This window comes from Poecilia reticulata, chromosome 2 (assembly GCF_904066995.2).
Source record: "Poecilia reticulata chromosome 2, P_reticulata-male-v2, whole genome shotgun sequence".
Classification (NCBI taxonomy): Eukaryota; Metazoa; Chordata; class Actinopteri; order Cyprinodontiformes; family Poeciliidae; genus Poecilia; species Poecilia reticulata.
In genome coordinates, this window is record NC_088831.1 from 39,158,975 (window position 1) to 39,184,322 (window position 25,348).

Sequence of the window (25,348 nt, forward strand, 5' to 3'; positions counted from 1 at the left end):
TTCCACAAATTTTAAATTGAGGTTGAGGCTTTGGGTAGGCGACACCATAAGCTTCATGTCAACCAATTTTGACGAATTTGAGATCATTTTTCTACAGGGATGCCAAATTGTATCCAATGACATCTTGCCTTTGATGCAAGATGTCAAAAAAAAATTGGTCAGAATGTTCAATAATCACTTGGGCTTAAGCCTGTAATGAATTGGAAACTACATGAGAGACAGTGAGACGTCAAAATATTTCCATGTTGAAACTCAGTCATATTATAACGTATAACTAAACAGGGGAATAAAAATGAAGCGTTGGAAGTCAGCTGAAAAATTTTGCAGGAACCTTGTTGATGACCAAAAAAATGTGGTTTCTTTCCAAACTATCTATTTTACATTTAACCAAATATTGAAGGGGGTGTCTGTATATATTTGAGCTTTTACTGCATACATAGTTTACACTACTTCTGTATTAAAGAATTAAAGTTGTGCAGATAATACTTGCTTTTAAAAAAGTCATTATAGCTGTCCTTTGTACTCTCATGCTCCATATTATGGGGTACAAAAAAACACACATTTTTTTCTTGTTTTAAATAAATGGGAGTTTTTAAATAAATGGGAGTTTTTTTATGGAAAGAATAAAAAATATGCAAAATTTCCAATCCTGGTTAGTGTTTAGGCTTCTTATCATTGTAACAAATGTGAAATAATAGGGAAGTTTCCTTCCAGCTCGACTTTGGCACAAATAAGAAACAATCTATTCTCCCAAATTACTGAACTACTTTTAAAAAAACAACCAAAGTAGTTACTCATGTTGTTTACTTTATTTACTATTCAAATATACATGCAAAGAAATTGCTTTTCCATTACCACCCTTGTATTGTTTTCATTTTCTACAATCAAGTGCACTGACCTAACAATTTCCTCACATGAGCGAGACAATCCCAGCTCCAAAAAAATCCAATACAAAAACAAAGAAAGAACAGATTCACTGGTTCTTCGGGGACACACAATAAAATGTAGTTTAGCATCTCATTATTGTGTAAAAACCTTCGGTGCAAACACAGAAACAAAAGCCAAAAGATTACTGCTCATTTCCAATCATCCACGCTAGCTACGGAGGCAACGTGTAATTTAGGTGCTGTAACCTCAACTATTGGATGTGAACCGAAAGCTTACGAGCTGCCAGTTCCTATCATGTTTTTAAAAGAGTGAGCTATCAGAACATCTGCTGCGCTCACGTCTCTTTCACTCCACACCTAGCTGTTGGCAGCCACGCAGGCGGGCACAGATGTACACACAAATACACACTCACACCTGTTTGGCATAAAGGTTTTAAAGGGTTAGCTCTTATTTGTGTCAATACATGCTTCATTTCTCATCGGTGGAGTTACTGAGGAAAGTAACTGAGCGATGGCAACAAATAACGACTGAGAGTGAAAGCGCCTTGCATCCTGAATCCCAATGAAGCTAATAGTTTTGTCTTTGTTCATCAGCTACTTCTGCTCGTAGCATCATGGAAAGTCTGGGTGCTGGCAGCCCGACTCTGAGAATGCCTTTTTGGCCTCATTCGTCCAGCAAAACCACAATGACGTGGCAAAATGAACCCTGTGGTTATACAGCTACTAGTTTGCATGACTCAGGGCTGATGGATTGTTTCTGATCACTTCCAAGTGAAAAATCTCAGAATAAGGCAGTGATACATTGACAGAAAGTTTCTGTAAATCAAGCTTAATCCACAAGCTTAATCCACAATAACCCCTAGTATTGAGGTGTAGTCTTAGATTAAAAGGTGTAGTCTTAGAGCAGTACAATCTCACACATCAAGTAAGTCACAATTATCTTCAAAAGATTATATAAAACAAGCTTGTTTTGTATAAGTTATAAAGTAACTTAGCAATCAATAACCTCTTGTTTACCTGATATATAAAGGAAGCATAAATGGACCTGTTTCTCTTGGCTGCTCTTTAAAATTGGTAATACAACAGAACATGCCATTGAGTACAACATACTTTGTTTAAACGTACCCATATTTACAGTCAGATCACTAATTAAAAGTTAGAAGAATTTAAATTTTAGGATGAACTTAGTCTTAGTTGCTTGGACTCAACACTAGAAGCTTCTGAACTTTTCCTGAACTTTCTTAAGATACTTTAAATAAAATCACGAGGTGCTTACCAAACCCTGCCCCAAAACATTTTGGGTTCATTCTGGAACGGATACTTTTAAGGGCTTAAATGATACTTTTTGGAGCTTATCAGGTACATCGGTTAAATGTGTATTAAACTTATTGGCTGCTTTCCTCTAACTTTACAAGGGACTAGATTTTTGCAGTGCTGTCATAAAAATCTATAAAGTTCAATGTTTACCACAGCTCTCTGTGGTAAACATTGGCATAATAAATAGTTATTATGGAGAGCTGGGGAAGCTGGGGAAGCCATGAATGCCGTTTTCACACCGGGAGTGCCAAAAAGCTGCAAAGACTTTAGTACTTAAGAAAATTAGCAGAGAAAATACTTATTTTACTGTTAGTTTTATTTTTAGCAGATTGAATGGAATGGAATTCAAAACAAATGTAATTATACGAGGTGAAGGAAATGGCATGTGTGTACTTCGCGATTGAAAATGTGTGAAAGAAAAAACAAACATCTTTACTTTGGGGTTTTTTCTCTGGACAAAGTGAGTCCAGAAAAAGCCTTGAGGACGTGCTGCAGATAGTTTGAGAACATTCTGGAGTTGTTCTGCTGTTCCAGGTTTCCAGCCAATCATATCGACTCTTGCCAACTGCGAGTTTGTGCGTGTGTGTTGCTGAGTGTCAGGTCCAGCTTTGCTTATTACTATCACATGTGAGTTGTGGCTGCAGTTCAGACATTCTCATGTGATCAGGGGGATGTGTCCTGAGTTACACCCACTCACTCATTCCCTTCACGCCCGTTTCACTTGCCAATAACATTTAAAGCAAAGTTTCTGGAAAAGCACAACACAGGTATTTAAGAAAACAAATGGAAGCTGATTATATTTATGAAAAATATTGGAGTCAACACTAAATTGAATGATGAAATGTTTTCTGTGTACGTTGGATGCTTTTTCACTCATTTGTTTCTTACTGCACATGGTATTTTAATAAAAAGAGGGGCTTTCCCAAAAATATATGTAGCGTATAAGTAAGGCTGTAAAGGTCTGATGCTGAGAGATTCATCATTCTTTAATTGATCATTAACCGTTTTCTCTTTATCTAATGTTACTTTTCTTATTTATCATAGATTCAACCAAAAACATGTGTTTTTGTGGAAGATTGTCATTAATAAAGGGGAAAGAAATCCAACTAAAAACTGTTGCTTTGAGATTTCTGTTGTTTCAACAACACTGATTTATCTCTTTGGTTTAGGAGATTTATGCCTGCAAGTTTAGTGGCTTCACAGGGAAAAACAACATTATTCTGTACGTGTTCAAATAGCAGACATGAGAAATAAGGGAAAGAGCAGCCAAAGTTCAGAAATGTTTTTGAAAAATCTTCTGAAAGTGCAACAAAATTGTTCTCAAGATTTTATGACTGTAATTGTACATTAGTGCATTGTATTTTAGTTAATTTTTTTCCATGTTTGGTTCTGACGGTGTTTGGGTTACTTTACTTTGATGCAATATGATGTATTAAGACCATTGACCAAATGAAAATAACAATGAAAGATATTCATTGGAGCCATAGAACCACATTTCCTTACAGCACAGTACGAGAAAGAAAACAGCTTTAAATCAGTTTTTTAAGCATGTCCAAAACATCCCTGATTAATTTTACAAACTGAGCCATAGTCAGTACAAAAAGCCAATAGAAACACACGACAGACACACATTAGACATAATGGAAATTGATTTAAAAAACATACTAGTATAATTTGTGAGTTTAGTATTGTGCAATAATAGCCAGTGTTCAAAAATGTGGATTGCGCAAAACAGCATAAATGTTGTAATTGTGGTCAGATGAGTATTTCCTAAAGCCTGAGACGTTATGCTGTTAGAATCTGTTTTCGTTTTTCATTTGGTTTGTTTGGAGCAATGCTGGTTATCAGTCTAACAGCTGCAGGGAGGAAAGATCTATGTTAGCCCTCCTTTGTGCATTGAGGATGCTGCGGTCTGGCTCTAAAGGAGCTTCCCAGTGTTGTATGTGTTGTATATTGAGCTGCAGACATTTTATTATTTATAATACAAAGAGAGCAGTTCTGTAAAAGCAGATATTTTAGAGGATTTACGGTTTTGACAAAAGACTTAAACAAAGATCTTAATGAAGGATTTATTTCTTTATATAAATCTGGGTAAAGGCTAACATACTTCCAATTTTCTGGACTGAAAAATAATATCCACACAAGTTAAAGCCATCCAAGGCTGCTGCCAGACTCTCATGAAGTAGGTTCATTCCAAAAAACAGAGTAAAGATAATAGAGAATCAAAGATCCAGGTTGTACTCCAACATGCCAGTACTGTGACAAAAGACAGCTGCGTTCTGCCCCTGGCTTAGATGTGTTTTCCAGCAGTGACACAGCAGCAGCGGGACGTTTTGGTGCTGAGTGAATGAAATTTAAACCAGCAAAAGCAGATAAGCTTTTCGAGTCATTTCTAACAATCGTTGATTTACTTCAGGACAGTCCAGCAGATCTGCTGCTTCTCTTCCCCTCATGTGATACTACACATGGAAGCACTTAGAGTTGGGCTAAGGTTCACTGTGGTTACCTCTGTTTATACATGTCTGTGTGCAAAAAAGATCAAACTTTTCCAAAATAAATATTTCGCTTTGAGTCGCCGTGCCTTTACGGAATTTCCCAGATATTTGCCTATTTTCTCCATTTTCCATTCTTTAATGCAGCCATCTATGGTCTTTTTAATATCTCGTGAAAAAAATTAACTCTCATACAGTGTGATCTGACGGGACTTTCCTTGATTTGAAGAGGAAATTACGTAAATGAATTATGGAGACTTTCTGTCAAGCTCCTATGCCTTTCAATAGAGCTGGAAGCAAGTTAAACAAAACTGAAATTTCTTTGTGTAGCCTAAACAAAGCCTGAAATTATGCTTTGAACACAAAGGGTGTGTGATGGTGGCTTCTCCATGGCACGCACATATAAAGTGACAAAATAGAACAGAACAAATTGAAGACATCCACCTTCGTGATAATACAAACTCTGGCTCAACATAGCTGAACGTAGCCTGAAAGTAATTTTCAATGACATCTGAATACAAATCTTAGATATGAACTGAGAGACATTCTCAATCTGTAAACTGAAAGCTTGTAAACATGACTTAAATTTCCAGTTTCTCAGTGTGAAATAAGCTTTAGGTAACGAAAGACTCATTTTACTGTACTGAAGGCAAACTGCAGCTGATCATCAGCGTAAAAATGCACATTTTTAATGGTGATATCACTGTCCACGTTATTAATGTGGAGAATTATAGAGAGTGATCCTATGAGCAGCCCATGAGGGACACCATTAGCTTCAGTAATGGAAGTTCAAGTGAAACCATCTGCCTGCCTGCACTGATGTCAAGCCAACTAAATTATGATCAGAGAGGCCAATTCTGGTCAGTCTGTGAATCAAATACCTCTCCAAAATATTGCTTTTTTATTACATTACTTTTGTTTTATGTTTTTTTTTTTTTTTCTGAAACTAAGTCATTTGTCCAACATTGCGTTTACAATTTGAACCAGAACCTAAATTACCTTACATGTTGTAAGTTTGCTACACAGCCTTAGATGTTTCAGGGTTTCAGAAACATACTCTTTTATCAAAATATGTTTCGGGGAGACCTTGGAGAAACTTTAAATAATTATTATTGCTTTCTTCACCATAACCTGACGACACTCTTAACTCACTTTTTTTTTCTCCACACTTAAGCTCATTTCCTTTGTAGCCAAGATGATTTTCTTAGCCATTCATTGCCAGAAGCCTCGTTTTTATCAACTCTCATCTCCTGACACTTAAGGCTACAATTACAATCACAGACTTTGTGAGCTAATGAGCAATTCACTGCCAGTAGTTTCCTGACATAAACAGCGTCCTCACTTTTAGCATCTCTGCTGTCAAGATCACGGCTTTTTGCCTTTAGCCACACTTAAAGCTTCATTATTGCTGCCTTTTTGAACCACTGTCACATGCTTATTATTAGGTTAGATACAGAAATTGTTCTTGCAACTAAACACAGCATACTGTGGTCCAGTGCATTGTCTTTTTGTTCCACAATAAGGTACTTTGGCAATTAGCCTTTTAAAAAGCTTCCCCATGAAGAACTCATTTTCTCAACCACTCAACCACCAAAGCAGGAGTCGTGATTTTGTCTGGCACTTTAAGTTTCATATGACTCAAACCTGCAGATCTGCTTTTTAGGAGCAGTTGTCTGATTTGCCATTCAGACTACCACCATGATTTTCATCCAGAATAACACTCAGGTTTTCCACCATCACCTCGAATTTAATCTAATACTTTAACACTTAAATGCTCTGCTCCCTGTAGTGCCATAACTATAAATGTTCTCACTATTTTCCAAGTTTCCTGTCTCTAAAAAACTAATGTTCTGCGTGGCGTGCTCCCAAATGTGGCACAAAGTTTAACTGTACTTACGTTTTCAAAGTTTGTGAAACTACATATATATTTTTAGCATAGCCACTGCACTCTTATGATATTAACTGTTGTTTACTAATTTGCGCTTCCCCATTTTTGCCAAGATTTCTTTAACAGGCCACCATAAAGAGGGGACAGATCTTTCACCATTTCTCTTTGGACAATCTCTAAATCTTTTATAGTCATGAATGCTCTCTCAACATTTCTCCTTTTCAGCTGATCCCACAGATTTTGTTATAGGATTTATGTCTGGGGAAAACCAGACCTTGGAAGACATATTATTTTGTGTGTAGGGACCAGTTTCTCTTCATTTGGCTGTATGTTTCTGATTAATATCTGGTTGTAAGATGCAGTGATAAGTTTCAGTTTTCAGAAAGAACCTGAGTATGCAAGATTTTCAAAACCATTGCATAATGCCATACAACCAGAAACAGAAAGAGGCCCACAGCATCACAGATTCCTCACTACACTAAACAGTGAAACTTTGTTTCGATCCAAACCCACCTGGAATATTTGCTGCCAAAAAGCGCAGTCTCATTTAACCAAAGCACGCAATTTTAATAAAAGACAGAAAGTTTATTTTTGTTGCATCCCTCCAAAAAAACTGGTTGGCATGTCTTATCTGCAGTAAACTTAGAAGTTGTTTTTTTTTTTTGCTCACTGGTTACAATTTTTTTATATTTTTTTTCCTATTAAGCCATAGATCCAGTTGTTTAAAACAACTTTAGAAGTTGGTAAAAAGTTGTGTAAAAGTTGTTACTCTAGTTGTAAAATAGGAAAATTTAGGTCAGCATGTGTTTTCCTGTTATTTCCTGATTAATGAAGACAAACACACACATAGCACAATACACATTTTTTAAATCTTTTTTTTCCAAAATCTCTTTCTCTTTCTTACTGTTTATTCAATGTCACATGCTGTTTTTATTTTGTTTTTTAATTATGTAAAGCACCTTGAAATGCCTTGCTGCTGAAATGTGCTATACAAATAAAATTTGATTGATTGATTGATAGCCTTTACATGAATAGCATGTTCTTTTGCCATTGCCAAGCTTGGTTTACGGCTCATCCTGAAAGGAGCTCAAAGTTGGCAGAACTTATCGGACTAAAATCTGATTTTCCAAGAATGATTTTGTACAAAAAGTGTAATATACTTGTTGTGCGTAGTTCATAGACTTATCCTAACCTGAAGCAGAATATGTCACATTTAAGGTAAAAACAACAAATTTCATTTTTTGGTGCTTGAGTCTGTTTGCGGCCTAATATGGTGAGACATCTCCTGTATGGCATGGTGAGCAGTCCACTGCTGCTAATGAACACAATGATCAGTGAAGTGATTTAGATCTGCAGCAACCAATAACGTAGTAATGACTGCAAATGCGTTTGGTAAATATTACCATGTTGAAAGTAATTGAGTAGCAAGAACGTTCTCCGTCTTCCCCACAAACACACAGTCGCTCGGTGCTCCACCAGTCGTTATTTAGGCTGACACAGGTAGATTTACACCCAGAGCTCTTTCCATAATTGAACAGATTTTTCTGTTTCCGTTTCACCCTGCTCAGTCAGCAGATTTACAATGAGCCAATGTGCCTGTGACACTTTCTGCTTCTTGGGGTTTAGTGTGTGTGTTTGTTTTCCATACACAAGTGAGTCAAACACTAAAGGCCCATTTCTGTAGCTGATCACATTGACCCATTTAAATATTTCTTCTTTTTTTCTCATGCATCAATAAATAATTCCTGCTAGTAGTTTCAGAAAAAATTAAGGCAATAAAAATATTTTATATAATAGCCTGCCTAAAAAATGCTAAAAAATATTGAAGTCACTTCTTAAAATGACTTAGTTGACCTTTACAGTAATCACAGAGAGGATAGAAAGAGGGTGAGGGGATAGATGATGGAGCCAATGAGCAATAGAGGAAGTAAAAGGGGCGGATAGCAGAGACAGAGTTCAAAACTGGATTTGACAGGTGAAAGAAAGATGGAAGCGGATAGAGGAGCCTTCCGGAAGCTGTGTGTGGTAACTAATTAGGAAAATGGTTCCGTGAGGTGAAATGGGTCACGTATCCTTTTCTTAAGCCTTTCTGTCTCCTATTGGGGGAGGGGCTAATTACAGCAAGTAAAGGGCACATGATTAAAACAGCTTCATGTCAGCAGATAAGACCCCGACTTTAAATATACATGTTTTATCTGTGCAGCATTGCTTATTTATTTTGCCTTAAAATAGTATTTATGTCTTGAACGTTTTAGCTAATGTTTTTTATTGGGAATTGTCAGTCTGACAAAAGTGTGTGCAACTGGAAAATTCTGTGTGTTTTTCAAAAGTTTTAGTAAATTAAAATGTGACGTGCATTTTCTATTTAGTCCCATCCATCCATTTTCTTTACACCCTTGTCCCTTGGTGGGGTCGGGAGGTGCTGGTGCCTATCTCCAGCTAATGTTCCGGGCGAGAGGCGGGGTCACCCTGGACAGGTTGCAGGGCAACACAGAGACACACAGGACAAACAACTATGCACACACACTCACACCTAGGGACAATTTAGAGAGACCAATTAACCTGACAGTCATGTTTTTGGACTGTGGGAGGAAACCAGAGTACCCGGAGAAAACCCACGCATGCACAGGGAGAACATGCAAACTCCATGCAGAAAGACTGGGGCCAGGATTTGAACCCAGGACCTTCTTGCTGCAAGGCAACAGCTCTACCAACTGCTCCACTGTGCAGCCTCTATTTAGTCCCATTTATGCTAAAAACCCAAAATACAACAAGTTGCTTACAGAAATCCAGTACACAAGAGTTGGTTTCCTGCATGTTTTGATCGTTTACCTGCACCAACAGCGCTCAACTACTTCCTCAGTATATCATCAAAATGTGATGCAAACTCATAACGGTCCCTTCATTTGCTTTAGGCTTGTTAAGCCAGAAGAACATCTAGAACATGGAGGATACCAGAGGTGGCCTAATAATCTAACACAAAGTAGTAGACAATTGATAGACGGACGTTTTTTTAAAATTATACGTTTTAAAATGATGGAAACTGTCCTGCACATTTGTTTACATCCGTTTTGCCCAGACACTCCTAAAGAAATCCACCTCAGGTTAAAATCCAAATAAAATACATTAAGATATGTGGTTCATGGCAGAATATAGAAAAGCTCAAAGGGTATAAATATCTTGCAAGGTAATGTACTTTAGACATCTATCAGGGATTGTAGCATGTACAATATTTTATCAAGATTTAAGCACACAGAAAGAGAATTCAAAACTTACATAACTTGCACCACAACCCAACAAGAGGTAAATCAACAGCAGCCATAGATTTACCGAGGGGGCGGTCAAAATCTTTAAAAAAAAAAAAACAGAGTTAAAGAAATTGAGGTTTGCCATGCAAAGCGCTGCTGTTTCCAAAAGGGAACAAGAGATTGTGGAAAGAAGAGAAATGAGAAACACGAGAGAAAGAGATTTGTGGGCATATGAAAGCAAAGCAGGCAGTGGAAATCAAAATATAACTCAAGGAGAGATGGCAGGAGGAGAGTGAGAGAAGGAGTTATGAAGAAAAAAATTGCAGCTGTAGTAAAACAGAAACAACACTTAGATAGGATTTCACTTCTATAGTTTGATGGCTGAGAGGTAAAAAAAAAAGCCTTCATTCAGCGTGTGTACGTGCATGTATGTGTGGCAAAACCTTTGTTTATGTGTGCAGAAGCAACTATTTTTCAGGGGGGTTAGCGGTGGGTTTTTTTTTTGTAGAGACAGATTAGGTGTGCTCAGCAGAAAGTTTGAGGAGTTGAAGGGAGGGATGAAATAACGTAAAAGGCAGGAGCAGATTCAGAGACTAATTTGGTGAGAAGCTTCTGGTGTTTTCGCCACACAAGCCAGAAATCTTCTGTTCCATTACGTCAATAAAAAGACACTAACTTCTTGCTCTGTGGTGTGAGTTCATGTGTGTGGGGGGGAGAGATGCCTGAGGATTCAAGGAAGTTTTAAGAGTCATAGGTAACAGTAAAAAAGGGTTTATTAGAACCAGAGGTTTGGACGGTTTTAAAATGATTAATTATTTAGAAGAAATCGAACCAGCCTGGCTTTATGTGTGAAACTAATGACTCCTTAAACCATAACTGGTCGTGCCACTGTTGACGGTAACCATTACCATCAGCCTTGTTTGTTTGGAGAGTTATTTTCCTATAATAAATGAGATATCATTACCATATGCTTGATCTGAAACAATCAAGTGTGAGAAAAACAAAAATACAAGACAAATGTCAGCATTGTAAGTTAAAACATCAGCTCACAGAGTGAAAGTGTTATAGTTTTGAAATCTTTCCCTCATGCTTTTGTGTCTGTATTAATAAATGTATCGTTTCCTGACAGAAATCACCACTGTTACGGTGAGCACCACCACGCCCAGACTGGAGGAGACGACTCCTACCATGAGATCAGGTAAGCACACCGTGTTCCTCATAAGCATCACCGCATCGTCAAGTTCACATTTCTTGCACATGCATTTAGTTCGAACTGTGTCACATCCACACCCATAAAAACACACACTTACTCTCGTAAGGTCGCGGCCATGATGTCACTGTGCACCACAGAGCCTCTGGGCTTTGAAGTCTGTTACATTCAGAGTCCCACAGGAAGCTCTGTTTGAGGGGAAATAGGCTCCCACAACCAGACTCACACTGGTGTATCATTTCACAGCTATAGGTCAACTGACTATCAAGCAAGTAGCCTCACTGGAGTTTATCTACAGCAGTCGTCGTTTAGTTGGAATAATTTATCATCTCATTTTCTTTCTTTCAATCTTTTTTATACTTTTTTTGCCACTCAACCTTTGCTTTATTGCCTTCTTTTATTTTATGAGTGTTAGGTTAGTAGTTCTTGACTGACTTATCTTCTCTTGCGTTTACATTTTTACTCTCGTCTGTCCTTTACCCTTCCTTTTGTATGTGTGAAGATCTTTTCTTTTTTAAATGGCAAAACAAACACAGACAGTGGAATCTCTCAGCTTAATCAAAACAGAAGAAAAGGCAAAGTTTCATTTTGAACTCTCAAGAGAAATCCAATAGTACTGAATGAAAGAGAATATGTTGCATTTAATTTCTAACACACGACTGTGTAAGAAACAGAAGAGAATACATTCTGAAAGAGTGAAAAGATTTTTACAAACGTTCTTTCCTTCTGTCTTTCTTTAGAAAGAAATTGTAATTATTTTTGTGTTTCTTTTTGCGTCTCTTTCAGTGTTTCTTTTCTTTATGCACTACTTTTTGGTCTTGTTCCCAGTTTTGTCTTATTTCAAGTATATGCAGGTAGACGTTTGGTGATTTTGCACAGTTCGTATTCCTTCGTGATCCGTCTTTCATTTTCAACTCACAGCCACGACGCCATCCCTGTCGGCCGTGTGTGACTTTGAGAAGAGTTTGTGCGGCTGGTCGGCCGATCCGCACTCAGGTGTGAGCTGGACCCTGCACGGCGCCAGCGGCGGCTCAAATGGACACAACACTCATGGGACGTGGCAGGACCTGTCGCTGGGATCAGACAGTAAGAACAGCGACACCTCTGAAGAATATCAGCATGCACAGCACTGAGACGATACCAAAACAGGAATAATTTAGAGCAGGTTAAGATTCATGAAACTGACTTTTACCTATGATTATCATTTAGAGCATCCCTGCTGTGGCTAAGGCATGAGGTTTAAATGAAGCTTCTTTTTCATCACTGCTGCTTATGGCTTTGCATATGAACACCATAGCTTTGCCAATCAATCTCTGTGAATACTTGTGACAGCTAATAAGTCAAAAAAAAAAAAACTTAGCAGACTTGCTTTGAGGGATTAAAATGAGAGAAATTAGTAGCGGTTAAGCCTATCTGCTGACTTTCAGTTTAGAGTACAATAAAGAAAACTAATTTTAGTATCTCAAAACAAATTGTTTTAAAGCATCAGAAAAAGCTTTTGTATTTGTACATTTGGAATGCAGGTACCTGTCCAGGAGCTATAGGTGTTAATAAGTTATCCATATACAGCTAAGGTTTGTGTTTTGGAGATCTGAGTGGGAAATCTGAACGAGACGGACATCTGAGGAGAAATGTTCAACTTTGAAACCAACTTAAACCAACCAAAATAAATTTAGTGTTGCTGCCTTCACATGTAAAACATACATCGTGTCCCAGGAATACACAGTTTTTTTACATTTCTGACTTTTTCTGTCACACACAAAGTGATATCTCTATTTGTGACTCTGCTTTGTCCATGTTTAAATGCATAGACTTGACTTAAACATGTTATCAGCAGTGAATGCCATTCTGGTTTTTTTTGTTTTGCTTCTACTTCCAACCAGACCTGGCTCAGCTTGACTGCGTTGCCTTAAGCATATTGGGAACACACTCCAGAGCCCTGTTGTTTACCCTAATCACAGTGTTTTCACTGGAAAAGATGAATGGCAAAAATTGTATTTGATATTGGAATACAACAGCGACACGTTTCATGTTTGCATCATTACTACAAGAGGAAATCTAACTTTTCATGTAACTTGTAACAGACAATGTGCAGACTTTGCAATTTTTGAATCCTATGCAGGTTTAAAACTTAAAAATTAATAGTAACTCAACCATACAGAAATATTCAAGAATATATTTAACTCTAAGCTGTTTGCAGGCAGCTTCAAGAAACGTCTTATTTTTCAGGCAATTTCTAAACATGTCTTAAACCTTTCTTAGAACAAAGCTTTTTAGAGCTAATTAACATCAAAGTGTGTTGGAGAAAAATCACACATCCCAATGCTGTGAGGAACCACTGGAAGCAACCATGATGCAAGGATTTCTCTCTTGATTTCCTGAAAGTGTGTACAGTGCCTTAATTAAAGTTTGGAGATAAATGCTAGCTTAAAGAGTTTCCTCTCCTATAGCCTAGTTTACTGAGTTGTCTGTATTGTTCTTTTCCCCTCTTTTTGTCAAAATATAACACACAGACACAACTGTTTTTATTTGCTCTTTGCACAGATTTTATCTCTCATTGTGTATTGCGTCTTTTATGCACCTTCTGGCCACTTTATTAGGTACACTTGTTCAATTGCTGGTTAGCTAAGATAGCCTTTCAGGTGTTTGCAGCAGAAGCTTGTTGCACTTTGTTATCTGGAAACAGTAATGGAGACGTTTTGATGTTGAAACTGAGCACAATAATGGAATAATGCACCACGATAAACAACTCAGATAAGTTAAATGTGGTTTGACAGACATGACGATGAGTTCACTGTACTTCAGTGGTCTCCACAGCCAAATAATATTAGTCAAATCTCAGTCCCTTTTGCTAGTTGTAAAGTGAGAGACTGGTGTCAAAATCTGCCACAAGTGCATGATACTATGATGTCGATATCGACCAAAATATCGGAGTGTTAAAAGCACCTTCAGAAACCCATGACATGAAGAACTACAGAAGCTCTGGAGGAAAGTGAGTACAGTCAAATACTGACAAAGCTTTGCTAATAAAGTGGCTGCTATGGGTATATCTTTGTTCCTTACACTCATCTGGGTTTTCTGCCCTTTTTTTCCCCTGTTAACTATCATATATTTTTCTTTCCTCTAATGTTCTTACAAAACTGTCTCTGTTCTCAGTCCTCGTCTCATTTTTCTTTGTTCCCCTTACGGCACCATGCCTCCTTCAATCCATCCCTTTGTTATAAGCTCTTCACCTTCATTTCAACTCGCATTGCTTTGTATAATTTTAGCATTTTCTCTCCATTTTCCACCTCCAGCCCTCTTTCTCCATCAGTCAGATTGCCTTCTTCTCTCCTCGCTGACCTCTCTTCCATTTCCCTCGGTGGTGCTTTCCTTTTCTCCACATCTGTGCATCTTTAATAAGAGCAGGAGGATAACTAAGACTGTTTTATCAATCACACGTACACGTTATCATAAAGCTTACACATCTATAAGGTGCACGCACATTGCCCAGGGCAGTTAGATGAGTTGATGGCTTTGACAGAGTGTTACTGTTACTCTTCAGCTCTATGCACTGCAAAAACTCTATGCACTGCAAAAACACAAAATCTTGCCAAGTATTTCTTGTTTCTATTGCAAATCTTAGTACACTTGAAATAAGACAAAACTGACTTGCAAGTAATTTTTCAACAAGAAATAGGAGCTTGTTCAAGTTAATAATCCCTTAATATTGATGAAAACGTAATTATAGTGAAATAATCTGCCAGTAGAACAAGCTCTTATATCTTTCTACAAAGTTATTTGTAAGTTTTGTTTTATTTCAAGTGTACTAAGATGTTTGCTCTAGAAACTAGACCAAAAATCCTTGGTAGGATTTTGGGTTTTTGCAGTGTTCAATGCTCCACACACTTCTCCACACCATAACTTTAACCTATAACTAAACACTCAAAGTTTGTGGGTTCACTTCCTTCCCACACATATATGACCTTGCTACGTAGCAAGGTTTTAATCGTATCTGTTGAAACCATCAAGTTCACGGTTGACTGGACAGCTCCTTCGTAAAAAAGCTGAACCGTGACACAAGGCAAAGCTCGAACGCCTATCTCTCTGGGCTGCGCTTTGTGTGTGTGTGTGTGTGCGTGTGTGTGTGTGTGTGCGCGTGTGTGGGGGCGTGTGCGTGTGTGTGTGTGCTTCCCAGTACGTTTATGTGATGATGTGAAATTGACTTAGCAGCGCCCCTGTCTCCTTGTTTGACAGCAACATGACATTAAGTCTTGTTCTACAGCAACATTAGCGTGGCTCCCCGTCTGCAAGCTGTCTGTGTATGCAAATCTGATGGGCAGCCCCTGCCATTAAGAGTCCTTTTTTGGGGGATTTAAAAGAGAAAAGCCAACCAGAACAGAGCTCATAAGTTATTTTATTTCTTTTTTGAAATATGCTGAAATTTCTCACGTTGGGCTATACGCATAGAAAAAAAAGCTCCTTTTTGTGGAGGTATGTTAAAGTAGCCCGTTGCTCAAAAAACATAATCTGAATGACCCAAGACTCTGTTCAACTTCCATCATGTTTGCAACTTTTAGATTTGTCCCTGACCAACACATCGCAATCAAATGGCTGAAATACCTCCTCTGCTAATGATGTGATTATTTGACTTATAATATTTTCAACTCCAAAATGCTTTAAAAAGAAGGATAACAAGAGGTTTACACCAACATTCTTTCATTAAAGTCAAGGTGGATAATTTCCCATCAATGTGCCAAGAAGTAAAATGTTAGTTTATGATCTTGTCTTATTGGCGACTCAGCCTTGTGCAGAAATGTATGCACGTCTTATAGCAGCAATAAATGCTTTTAGCATAGAACTCAGAACAAGTCAGTGTGTTTGGAGGTTTGATGGACAAACCTCCAAACACACTAACAACGATGTAAACATAAACAAGGAGAATGAAAGTGGGACCAAAGCTCATGTACAAAGATAGCATCGAGAGATAAGGATTTATTTTCCTCTTTCCCTCAGAGCCAGTTCTACATCTCTGTTTCTCCCATGGAGAGTTTTTAATTAATTCCTTCCCTTTGTACGTCAGCCAAGATCAAACGTGGAACGACAGAAAAACACTGCAACTTTTTCCCTAAGTGTATTTAATGAGCAATGGTAATTTAGGTCCCCCTTTTCTCAATGCCTCCAAGTGAAGAGCTGAGCTACCTCAAATCTAATGCATTATTTATTGAGCACAGAGTGCTGCAAAAGCTGCTCAATATTTCTTGTAATTCTGAGAGATGGATGGATGGACAGACGGACAGATGGATTAAAAAAAAGAGCAAAACTATCTCAAGACAGAATGACTTTGTTATAAAGCATTGTGTTTGTGATTAGGCCTCATTTAAAGGAGACCGAAGATGCCAAATAAACTTTTTGCATGTTTTTGTGCCTGGAAAAGGAACCGTTTCAAAACCGTCCCGATTGTTGAGACGCACTGTGTCGTTACCTAGCAACCCAAGCAAGTCACCTAGCAAATTAATTAGAGCTCCAGCATGTTTGGTCAGCTGGTTATGCGCTGTACAATGGCTGCTGAAAAAGACAAGTGTTTCACTGTAGACTTACTATTTATAAACCACTTGGTGTATTCTTGTTGGTTGTGCATTAGGCTCTACTTCTGCTTTTCAAAGATGGACAGTTGTATAACTGTGCATCTGTTTGCAGCCATTTTCACATGCAAGTGTAAATGTTTTGGGGCGTGGCCAGCAGCTTATTTGGATTTAAAGTGACAAGAAGCCCTAAAACATCTCATTCTGAAAGGAGCTCAAAGTAGGCAGAACTAAACAGACTAAAATCTTATTATCTAAGAACGAGTTAGTGAAAAAAATGTAAGAATCATGTTTCATATTGCACCTATCCTATAAAACTACCCAGTGGTGGTAATTTCTTGAATTATATGCTTTAACTTGCTACAAGAATGCAGATATACATATAGTAAAATATTCTCAAAACATTTGTTTTAATGAATATTGTTTCAATGAAACACTAAGTTATACTGCTGTGTTTATATCAAAGCGATAAAAAATCTGAACTACACCAGTACAATCAGTGAAACTGTGCATTTTCTGATGCTCTTAGTACATTTAAAAATCAGAACCCATTAAAATAAAACAATTTTCAATGTTAAAAACTAGAATTTTATTGAAGTTACAATTTAACTAAAACTCTCTGTTGAAAAAGGCAACAAAGTCACTGACGAGTCAAACAAGGGCTTAACATCATATTTACTTGTATTTATTTTACTAAAATTCAACTAATCTACAGGATTAAAATCATGTAAACACCATCTATTTCTCCCCTTCCAGATTTTTCAGGGAACTACCTCCACCTGGATGCAGGCAGCCACACCCAGCGCAAGAAGGCCAGACTGCTGAGCCCCGAAGTAGGGCCAGAACGAGGTTCTCTCTGCCTTCTCTTCTACTACCAGCTCCAGGGGGAGGCGCAGGGGACTCTACGGGTCCTGCTGAGGGACAGCGACCAGGTGGAGACCCTCCTATGGGCGCTAAAAGGCGAGCAGGGGCCACACTGGAGAGAGGGCCGGACCGTCCTCCCCGAAAGTCCCAGAGAGTATCAGGTAGGCAGATGCTGACAATTTTCCAGTCATTAAAAGCTTTGGATTAAAAAAAAAAGATAGGATGACTCTTTTTATTATGTGTTTTTTTTTTTGAAATAATAAACAAATTCCTCCTGATAAGACCATTTTTTCTGGCGCAGGTGGTGTTTGAGGGGTTTTTTGATCACCCAACTAGAGGCCACATCAGGATAGACAACATCCACATGAGCAACAGCATCGAACTAGGGCAGTGTGCACGTAAGTCACAAATCTGTCCCATATGGCAATATTTGTTTGTTCTGTGTTTACCTGGGATCTGGATGAAAAAGGGTAAATGTTAATAAAACTGATCTAATTTGCACTTGCATGTGTCAAAACGAGAAAAAAAATGCATATAAATAAGAAATGAACGTAGCAGCAAACGACCTTTGGGCATGGATTTTAATCAATTTTTCATTATATCTCCCTCTATCTTTTCCTGTGCCATCCCATCCTGCTGCGTCTTCCTTCCTTCCTTCTCACCCTCATTGTCTACGTTTTTATCCACCCCTAACATCTGAAGTCATCTTCTCCAACTTGTCAGACATCATGCAGCAAAACTAAGTTTGTGCTCACAGTTTGTGTAACCATAGAGATTTCAGAGAAATAACTAGAAGTAGTGCATAACTGAATGCCTACAGACAGAAGCCAAACTGTTAAAAACTGAGATCTGTGGCTGTTACCACACGCCAATCACTTTTTTCATATGATATACAAACGATCCCACATTTTTTGGAGTGAACGTTACAGTATGACCTGAGTTTTTCCACCAATTTTCTACTTTTTTAATCAAATCTCATCTCACCCTTTGCCTGTATGATCTTTATTTTTTCCGTTTCCTTTCGATTTTCTCACTTTTAATAACCTCCAGCAAATAATAAACAGCAGCAAATTTCAGGTCATGTTCCCATGAACCTTTGACCATCCTTACATCCCAGTCCTCTTCTTTTATATTCACACTGTCCCGTAACCTTTTCACCCCATCTTCATCCATTTCCTCTCTTCTACTTGTCAGCATGCTTGCTGACACTGGAGCTGTGTTTAGGAAACAGTAAGAAATGAGGTCATGAGATAGAAGGAACTAGGAAGAGCGAGATCGGTGAGAAAATAGAAAAAGTAGCTGCAGTTTCTCTCCTTTTTATGAGAAAAACTCCTTGTATGACGGACATATTAGGACCATTGCAGATAGAAAATAAATGTCAGACATTTTCCAGAAAAAAACTAAGAAATATGGGGGGTTTTCTCAAATATTTCAATATTTCTGAAATTAATCTAAAAAATTTTGAGTATTTTTTAGCAAATTATTGACTTTTTAAACTCAGAAAATTATATATTTTTTCTAGAAAAAGATTTCTGAGGTTATTCTAAAAATTCTGAATTTTTCTGGCAGAAATGTACCCCTTTCTTTTCAATCTACAATGACCCTCATACACTGTCGTACCTTTTCATACAGTTTAAAAAAAGGTTTCCATCCTCTGAAATCTAATTTGCAGTAAGAGAGCCCTAAATTATGAGCTATACATTCACATATTTGAAATCCATGTTGTAAAGAAAAGTTTTAGATTAAATATCCTACACAAATGGATATAAATGGCATTTGATAATTAGTTTTTATTAACATTTCTAGTAACATTTCTCCTGTTTCCTTCTTTCTCTTTTACAGAGCCTCTCCCTGCTTTAACTTCAGGCATTCCCAGTAAGTTCTGCTTTTTGTGCATTTGTACATCCTTCTGCCAATCTGTCTGTGCTTCCTGCCTGATGCTAAGCTCAGCCTGTAGCATTGCACTGGCCCACAGCAACAGTTTTAAACCGTGGGGAATCTCACTGAACAAGTCTCAACAGCTCGACTCAATTCCCAACAGTTTGTTGGGATTTTTATTTCTTAAGATGATGGGAATTGAGTACTAATATGTAGTTGCGTGTAGAAGACAGGAGTCAGCACCTTTTTAGTAGTTTAATGAGGGATTTCTGATGAATGAGCTGCTCAGAATGGAGCTTGGAGAAAAGACAACTAAACAACATTACTTTGGTCATTAACTTTCTGCCAAGGACCTTTTTGGTGCTGTGCTCATCTGTTTAAGTAACTTACTGCCACACACTATCCAAAGCGTTAAAAGAAAGTACATTTTTGTGTTTATTTTCTGTGATTAAAAAGGTAAGTTGCACCGATATGAAGTAAGAACGTCTGTTATCTAAGTCCAGTTTGGAAAGTCAGAGGCCCCTAATGAATCCCTAATAAATCCAATAACGTTATGCCTTCCACATGATAAAAGCAATAACATACTATTTATTTGGACTTGGACAGAATCATCCTGTTGCGCTTGTTCTGCAGTAGTAACTAGTTCAGCATAAAATCAAATCAGGTTTTCTGACTTTCAAATAGAAGATGTTAAGCTATGGGTAACGTAAAGTTCTGTCTACCAAGTACATAGTATATTTGCCTTAAATAATGCAAATTTACTGAGGATAAACATTTTAATGCTGTTTTTTTTTCGACTGAACTGAGTCATGCAGGAGTAGTAATTTCCCAATGTGAGTCACCTCTGTGCTAGCACCTTAAATTAGATGCCAACACATGCAATCAGCGCAGGTTATGGACCACAACCACCAGCGACGCACTGAAACACCCTCTAAAAATGCTCATAACTCCTCAAACGCCATCTTAAAATATCATCATAAAACAGGAAGCAAAATTTAAAAAAAAACATATTCAAAGATGTAGAGGATATGGAAAGATATGCAAAGTACAGAGATATGCAGTGAAACCCTTGAACAGCAAAAATTTGGTCTTGGTGGGGATGTGGGAGGCGCAGCCAGTCACTGCTAAAGAAAATGAATTGTGCTCCTGGATTAGCTGATTTGCAAATGACAACCAATACCATGTCTAGTTATTTTAGCTGTATTCCCAAGCTGTATTTTCTGTCCTGGTTTAAAAAAAATCTGCAAATACAGTATGACTTGGAGTTATGGTCCACTGACAAATCCATAAATATGTTAGGGTTGACTGCTTTTGAGCATTTGTATTAAAGAAATAAAAATCTGTTCAACTGTTATTTGCACCTTTTTGTCCTCATGTTGGACTCAAGTAAGATATTTAAACCTGAATATGGCTAACTGCATTTCAATAGGATCCATTTACTCACCACTGACCTCAACTGGACAAAAATAAATAAATAAATAAAACATTGACATTTCTGTTAGCTTAACAGCGACTCACATTGGGTAATGACAGCTCCATAGTCACAAAATCTCCTTAATTCTCCAAAATAAAACTGAACAGACTGCTGTGACAAGAACAAAAAAATATTTTACTATATGTGACATTGTTTACGTGGATTTTTTCCCAACCTATTTTTGTACTGTAATTGTTGCAATATATGTAACATAATTGATATAATAAGCCCTTTTAAAAGGAGTTGGGGATGTTTGACGGCTGGAATTTGATATATTGATCATCATAAAGAAAGAATGATGAAGGTTGACTGAATGGATCGTTTGCATGAGGCCCTGCATGGTGGGGTGATGCTCTTGGTGATGCACAGTTTTTATTATGACAACAGAATAACATAAAGGTGTGTTTGCGGTCAAGTTCAATATAGCAATATTCTGTGCTGCAAAGTGGGTTTCCTCAAAGAAACGTGTTAACTTTCAAGACCTCATATTATAAAGCACTTTTGAATGAAAATTTAAGCTGGTGAGGTCTATGGGATTAAGAGAAATGCCTCTGTTTACACCCAAATATCTTCATAAAGCTTATTTTATGGTCACAGAGGAAGTAAGATTTTTTTTAACACCATCAGCTTCACTTCTACTTTTTCACTCTCCCTGTCTCATCAACCATTTTATATTAATTCCCTCATCTTTTTCTTTCTATCCTCTCTAATTTCTTTCTCCTAAAGGTCTTGCTTTGTTACTGGTCCTAAAAAAAAGTCCCTGATCTTACCTGCATAAAATGCAGAGCTGTTCACCATCCAACTTCTCTTTTTCTTCTCTTTTTCCTCATTTTTTTTTTCTCTTTGAGTGTTGCTCCTTCATCCTCAAATAGCCCAGCCTGAGAGGAGATAAAAGGCTTAGGCAGATTATGCTCCCGGATTTCTTGTTTTCAAAGTCTGGGTTTGGGACGTGATCCACTGGCTTTGCGTGTTCGGTTGTTTAGATAGCTGACCGTGATGTTAAAACATATCCGAACCCTCCGAGAAGAATGTCAGAACTGGCGCTTAGTTGTACATTTTGTATATTCAAGGGTAAAATACACATTCAAAGTCAGAGTATTTGGCCTGCGTAAGCAGAACTGACTCGCGTTTCCTACATCCAGATACAATCCCAAAAATAGTCAAAACCAAGAGACAGCTCAAGTCAGCTGAGTCATAGCACAAGTATTTCACCTAATCCTCGCTGAGCTTTTCACAGTTAATTCCTGGACAGTGATCATATGACTCTTGTTTTAATGGCAGTGCAGGTTCTACGTTGCAGTTCTTATGGGACTAAATGCCAGAAGCAAGGATTAAAAGTCTCCCTGGAGAGGCTTGTTAAAAATGTGACCCATCCATTATTGTAAATCTTTACAATGTGTCAGGATTTTTTGTCCATTGAAACTCATTACTGTGTCGGTATTAGTGGAAAGTGAGGCTTAAATGATTTCTGTCGCATTTACAGTAAACTCCATCAAGATATTATGCTTTGCAAATTAAATATGGTTTCTGCTATTAACTATATTACAACTATTTTCTGTTTTACAAATGGGATCTTATGCACATTTCTTAAATTAAAAATACAAATTAAGCATTGTCAATAGGCATGTTCCCCTTCAGGAGTTTTCAAATACAGATCCAATTCTTTAAGGAATAGTGTCAGCACCAAATCCAAATTTGATGAAAATCATGGCTATATGACGTTCACAACAAAGTAGCATAAAAGTAAACTAAGATAATAAGCTACATTTTATCAATAGTATTAGATTGAGAATGTTGGCCACCAAACCAAACATGTTTAATATTACTGTGTTCGTTGTTTCCAGATGGAGCTTTGGTGAAACTATTTTTTTGTTTGTTTCTAGAGATGCATGTGATCCGTCAGTATTCAGTAAACTCACGTGTTTCTCCTAGCTTAAACCATTTTAACCTGCAACTGTTGCCTGTACCAGAGTAAATATGCTAACCATAGCCTAGCTAAACGCAAGGTAATGATACTATGTTTACTCAGTTTTAGTATGACTTGTTGATAATCAAATTTAGAGCAATTACAGATAATCAAACACACAGAAAACCCGCAGAAGAAGTGATTTTCATGCTTTATTAACTTATTGCCAATTTAATGGCTATTTGTCTGGGTTACTATGGTTACATTTACAATGTGTCTGAGCACGAGCACAGACCTGGAGTGGCCAATATAGTCTTTCAATCTAAAGATCATTTTAAAGAGTAAAAAAATGTGCATAGCTTCTAATATGGCTTTGCTACTCGTATCCACACAAATAAGCCTTTATTTAAAAGCCCAGACTGTGTAAAATGTCACTACTGTTTGTGCTTGACATAAAAATCACAGACAATACACTGAGAATAGGTATCGGGACTTCAGTTTAGTCTAGGACTCCGATACCAAAACAGACTTTTTTTCTCCCCTTAAAATTGTCTCTTTGTTCACCACAAAGCAATTTTGAGTCCAGACCTCACTGAGAGCAGCTTTACTATCAAAGTAAACCCTTAAATAGCGTATCTGAACTTTCAGATAAAGTCTAAATGAAGTCGACTGGTTTCCTTGTGATTCTCTATCCCGCTCCATCTTTTCATTATTTCTCTCTCCTTTCTGATCCCTGGCTAGTTGTTGCTCGTCTGAGCTCTCTTTCTCTTTTTTTCCTGCTCATGTGCTTCATTTCTCTCTGTTTCTTTCTGTCGCTCTCTATTTCTCTCCACAACAACTTCGTTCTCACAGCAGGTTCCTCTCACAGTGAGTTGACAGAGTATTGAAGTTTCAGTCAAGCCCTTTAATGCAGGATTAAAGATATCATGGCAGGATTAGCTCTTTCCCTCCACTTCTTTACCCTCCCACCCTTCTACGGTCTCACTTTCTACCGACCCCTCTCTGTTTCTTTCCATTCTCTCCTGCAGTAATACCTTCTCTCTTATCCTTCCCCCAACCCTGCAATTTTGTTCTCTCTTTCTCGCCACCCGAATTTAGTTACTCTTGACCCCCTCAAAACAGAACAAAACAACTCCATCAAGGCTTAGCGTTCCACGTTTTTTGCTTAGCCAGTCCGAAATAAATCGTTTGCGTTCTGTGGTTCAGTTTGAGCGCATAGCTTGGGCCTTTGCGTGTCAATATGCAGCAGATGCTTGTGATGTTTGCATCAATCAAGATAAAACGTTTCTGGCTGTGTAGATCTTAGACAATGTAGCTGAAATTTAAAGATGAGTGTGTTTCTGCCTGATTTTGAGGGATGTTCAGTGAAAACCACCAAAGGTTTTACCCTTTCTGACCAACACCGCTCCTAGGGATCTCAAGCTTTCAGTACTCATGCATATTTATGTTGCTTGTAGGAGTATTAGACTTTGGCTATGTAAAGTATGCATGAGTAGTCAGTGTTTCACTACCAGGTAGAGTGCACTCAGTGAAACAGAGCAGATGGGTGAGGCAGTCTGAACAATGATTTGAACAAAATAAAAAAAACGTGTATTTTAACATCTGGAAAATGTAAAATCTACTGTTTCAGTGTCTTTTTTATATTTTTACTTTTACTTGAGTCTATTTTGTTCTGGATATTTCAGTAGATCAAGGAACACCAATAAAAACACCATCAGTCGGCAGTAAAATCCAACATGATGAAATAAGCCAAATAGTTTTTAAAAAATCTACAACTTGTTTATACTCTTGAGAATTTAAGTTTAAATAGCTCTGCTTTATGTTATTTTCTATTTTACTTTATTTAATTTTGTAACATTTTATGTCATTTTATAAAAACAACATAAAATGATAATTGATAAAAACTGATGATACGCTATATAAGTACAGCTTTTATTAGACCAGTTCTATTTTGTTTCCTCAATAATTTAAAATTATATTATATTATATTATATTATATTATATTATATTATATTATATTATATTATATTATATTATATTATATTATATTATATTATATTATATTAGTTGTGTAATACTATGATTAAAATCATTCCAAGGAAAGAACATCTATGCATATTCTTAGTAGGTTTATCTAACATAAAAATTTTATGAACTTCAGACCACAAAGACGTCTAGACATATTTAATTTTTAAATAGATTTTTTTTCTGTTGTTGTGGTATTGATTTTGTTTGAGGTTTCAAAATTTATGCGCAAGTAAAATGAAATGATTTGTTCTGTAAACTACTGGCATGTCTGCCAACTAAAAATACAGTGATTGATTTTTTTTTTTTTTTTTTTTTTTTTTGCAAATAAACATAAATTGGTCAAAGACACAAGAAGATAGCATTTCCAAAGAATGAAGTTAAAAACAACACATTGATATTTAAACATTACAAGAGCTCAGAAATCAATATTTAGTCAAATCAGAGCTTTCTCTGCATCTTGGCATGTGCTTTTAGATTGCTGTTGGATTCAGGTGATCAGTCTTTTTAAGCAGAATGATGTGTGCCTATGCTGGATTTATGGAAATAATATTCAGCTTTTCCAGAGCTATATATCATATAATATTGATACTGT

General features: G+C 37.2%; 1 protein-coding gene across 3 annotated transcripts in view; it reads left to right on the forward strand.

Annotated features, from left to right (window-relative positions):
• LOC103460449 (neuropilin-2-like) overlaps nucleotides 1-25,348 on the forward strand; it is a 116,925-nt gene that overhangs the window by 76,451 nt on the left and 15,126 nt on the right. For 2 of the 3 annotated variants that reach the window (XM_008402625.3, XM_081604561.1), the window contains exons 12-16: nucleotides 10,962-11,030; nucleotides 11,964-12,128; nucleotides 17,363-17,631; nucleotides 17,772-17,868; nucleotides 19,313-19,345. In XM_008402625.3, coding sequence (XP_008400847.3) covers nucleotides 10,962-11,030; nucleotides 11,964-12,128; nucleotides 17,363-17,631; nucleotides 17,772-17,868; nucleotides 19,313-19,345 — 633 coding nt within the window. The remainder of the gene's footprint in view (nucleotides 1-10,961; nucleotides 11,031-11,963; nucleotides 12,129-17,362; nucleotides 17,632-17,771; nucleotides 17,869-19,312; nucleotides 19,346-25,348) is intronic. The other variant, XM_081604562.1, reaches the window with a different exon arrangement.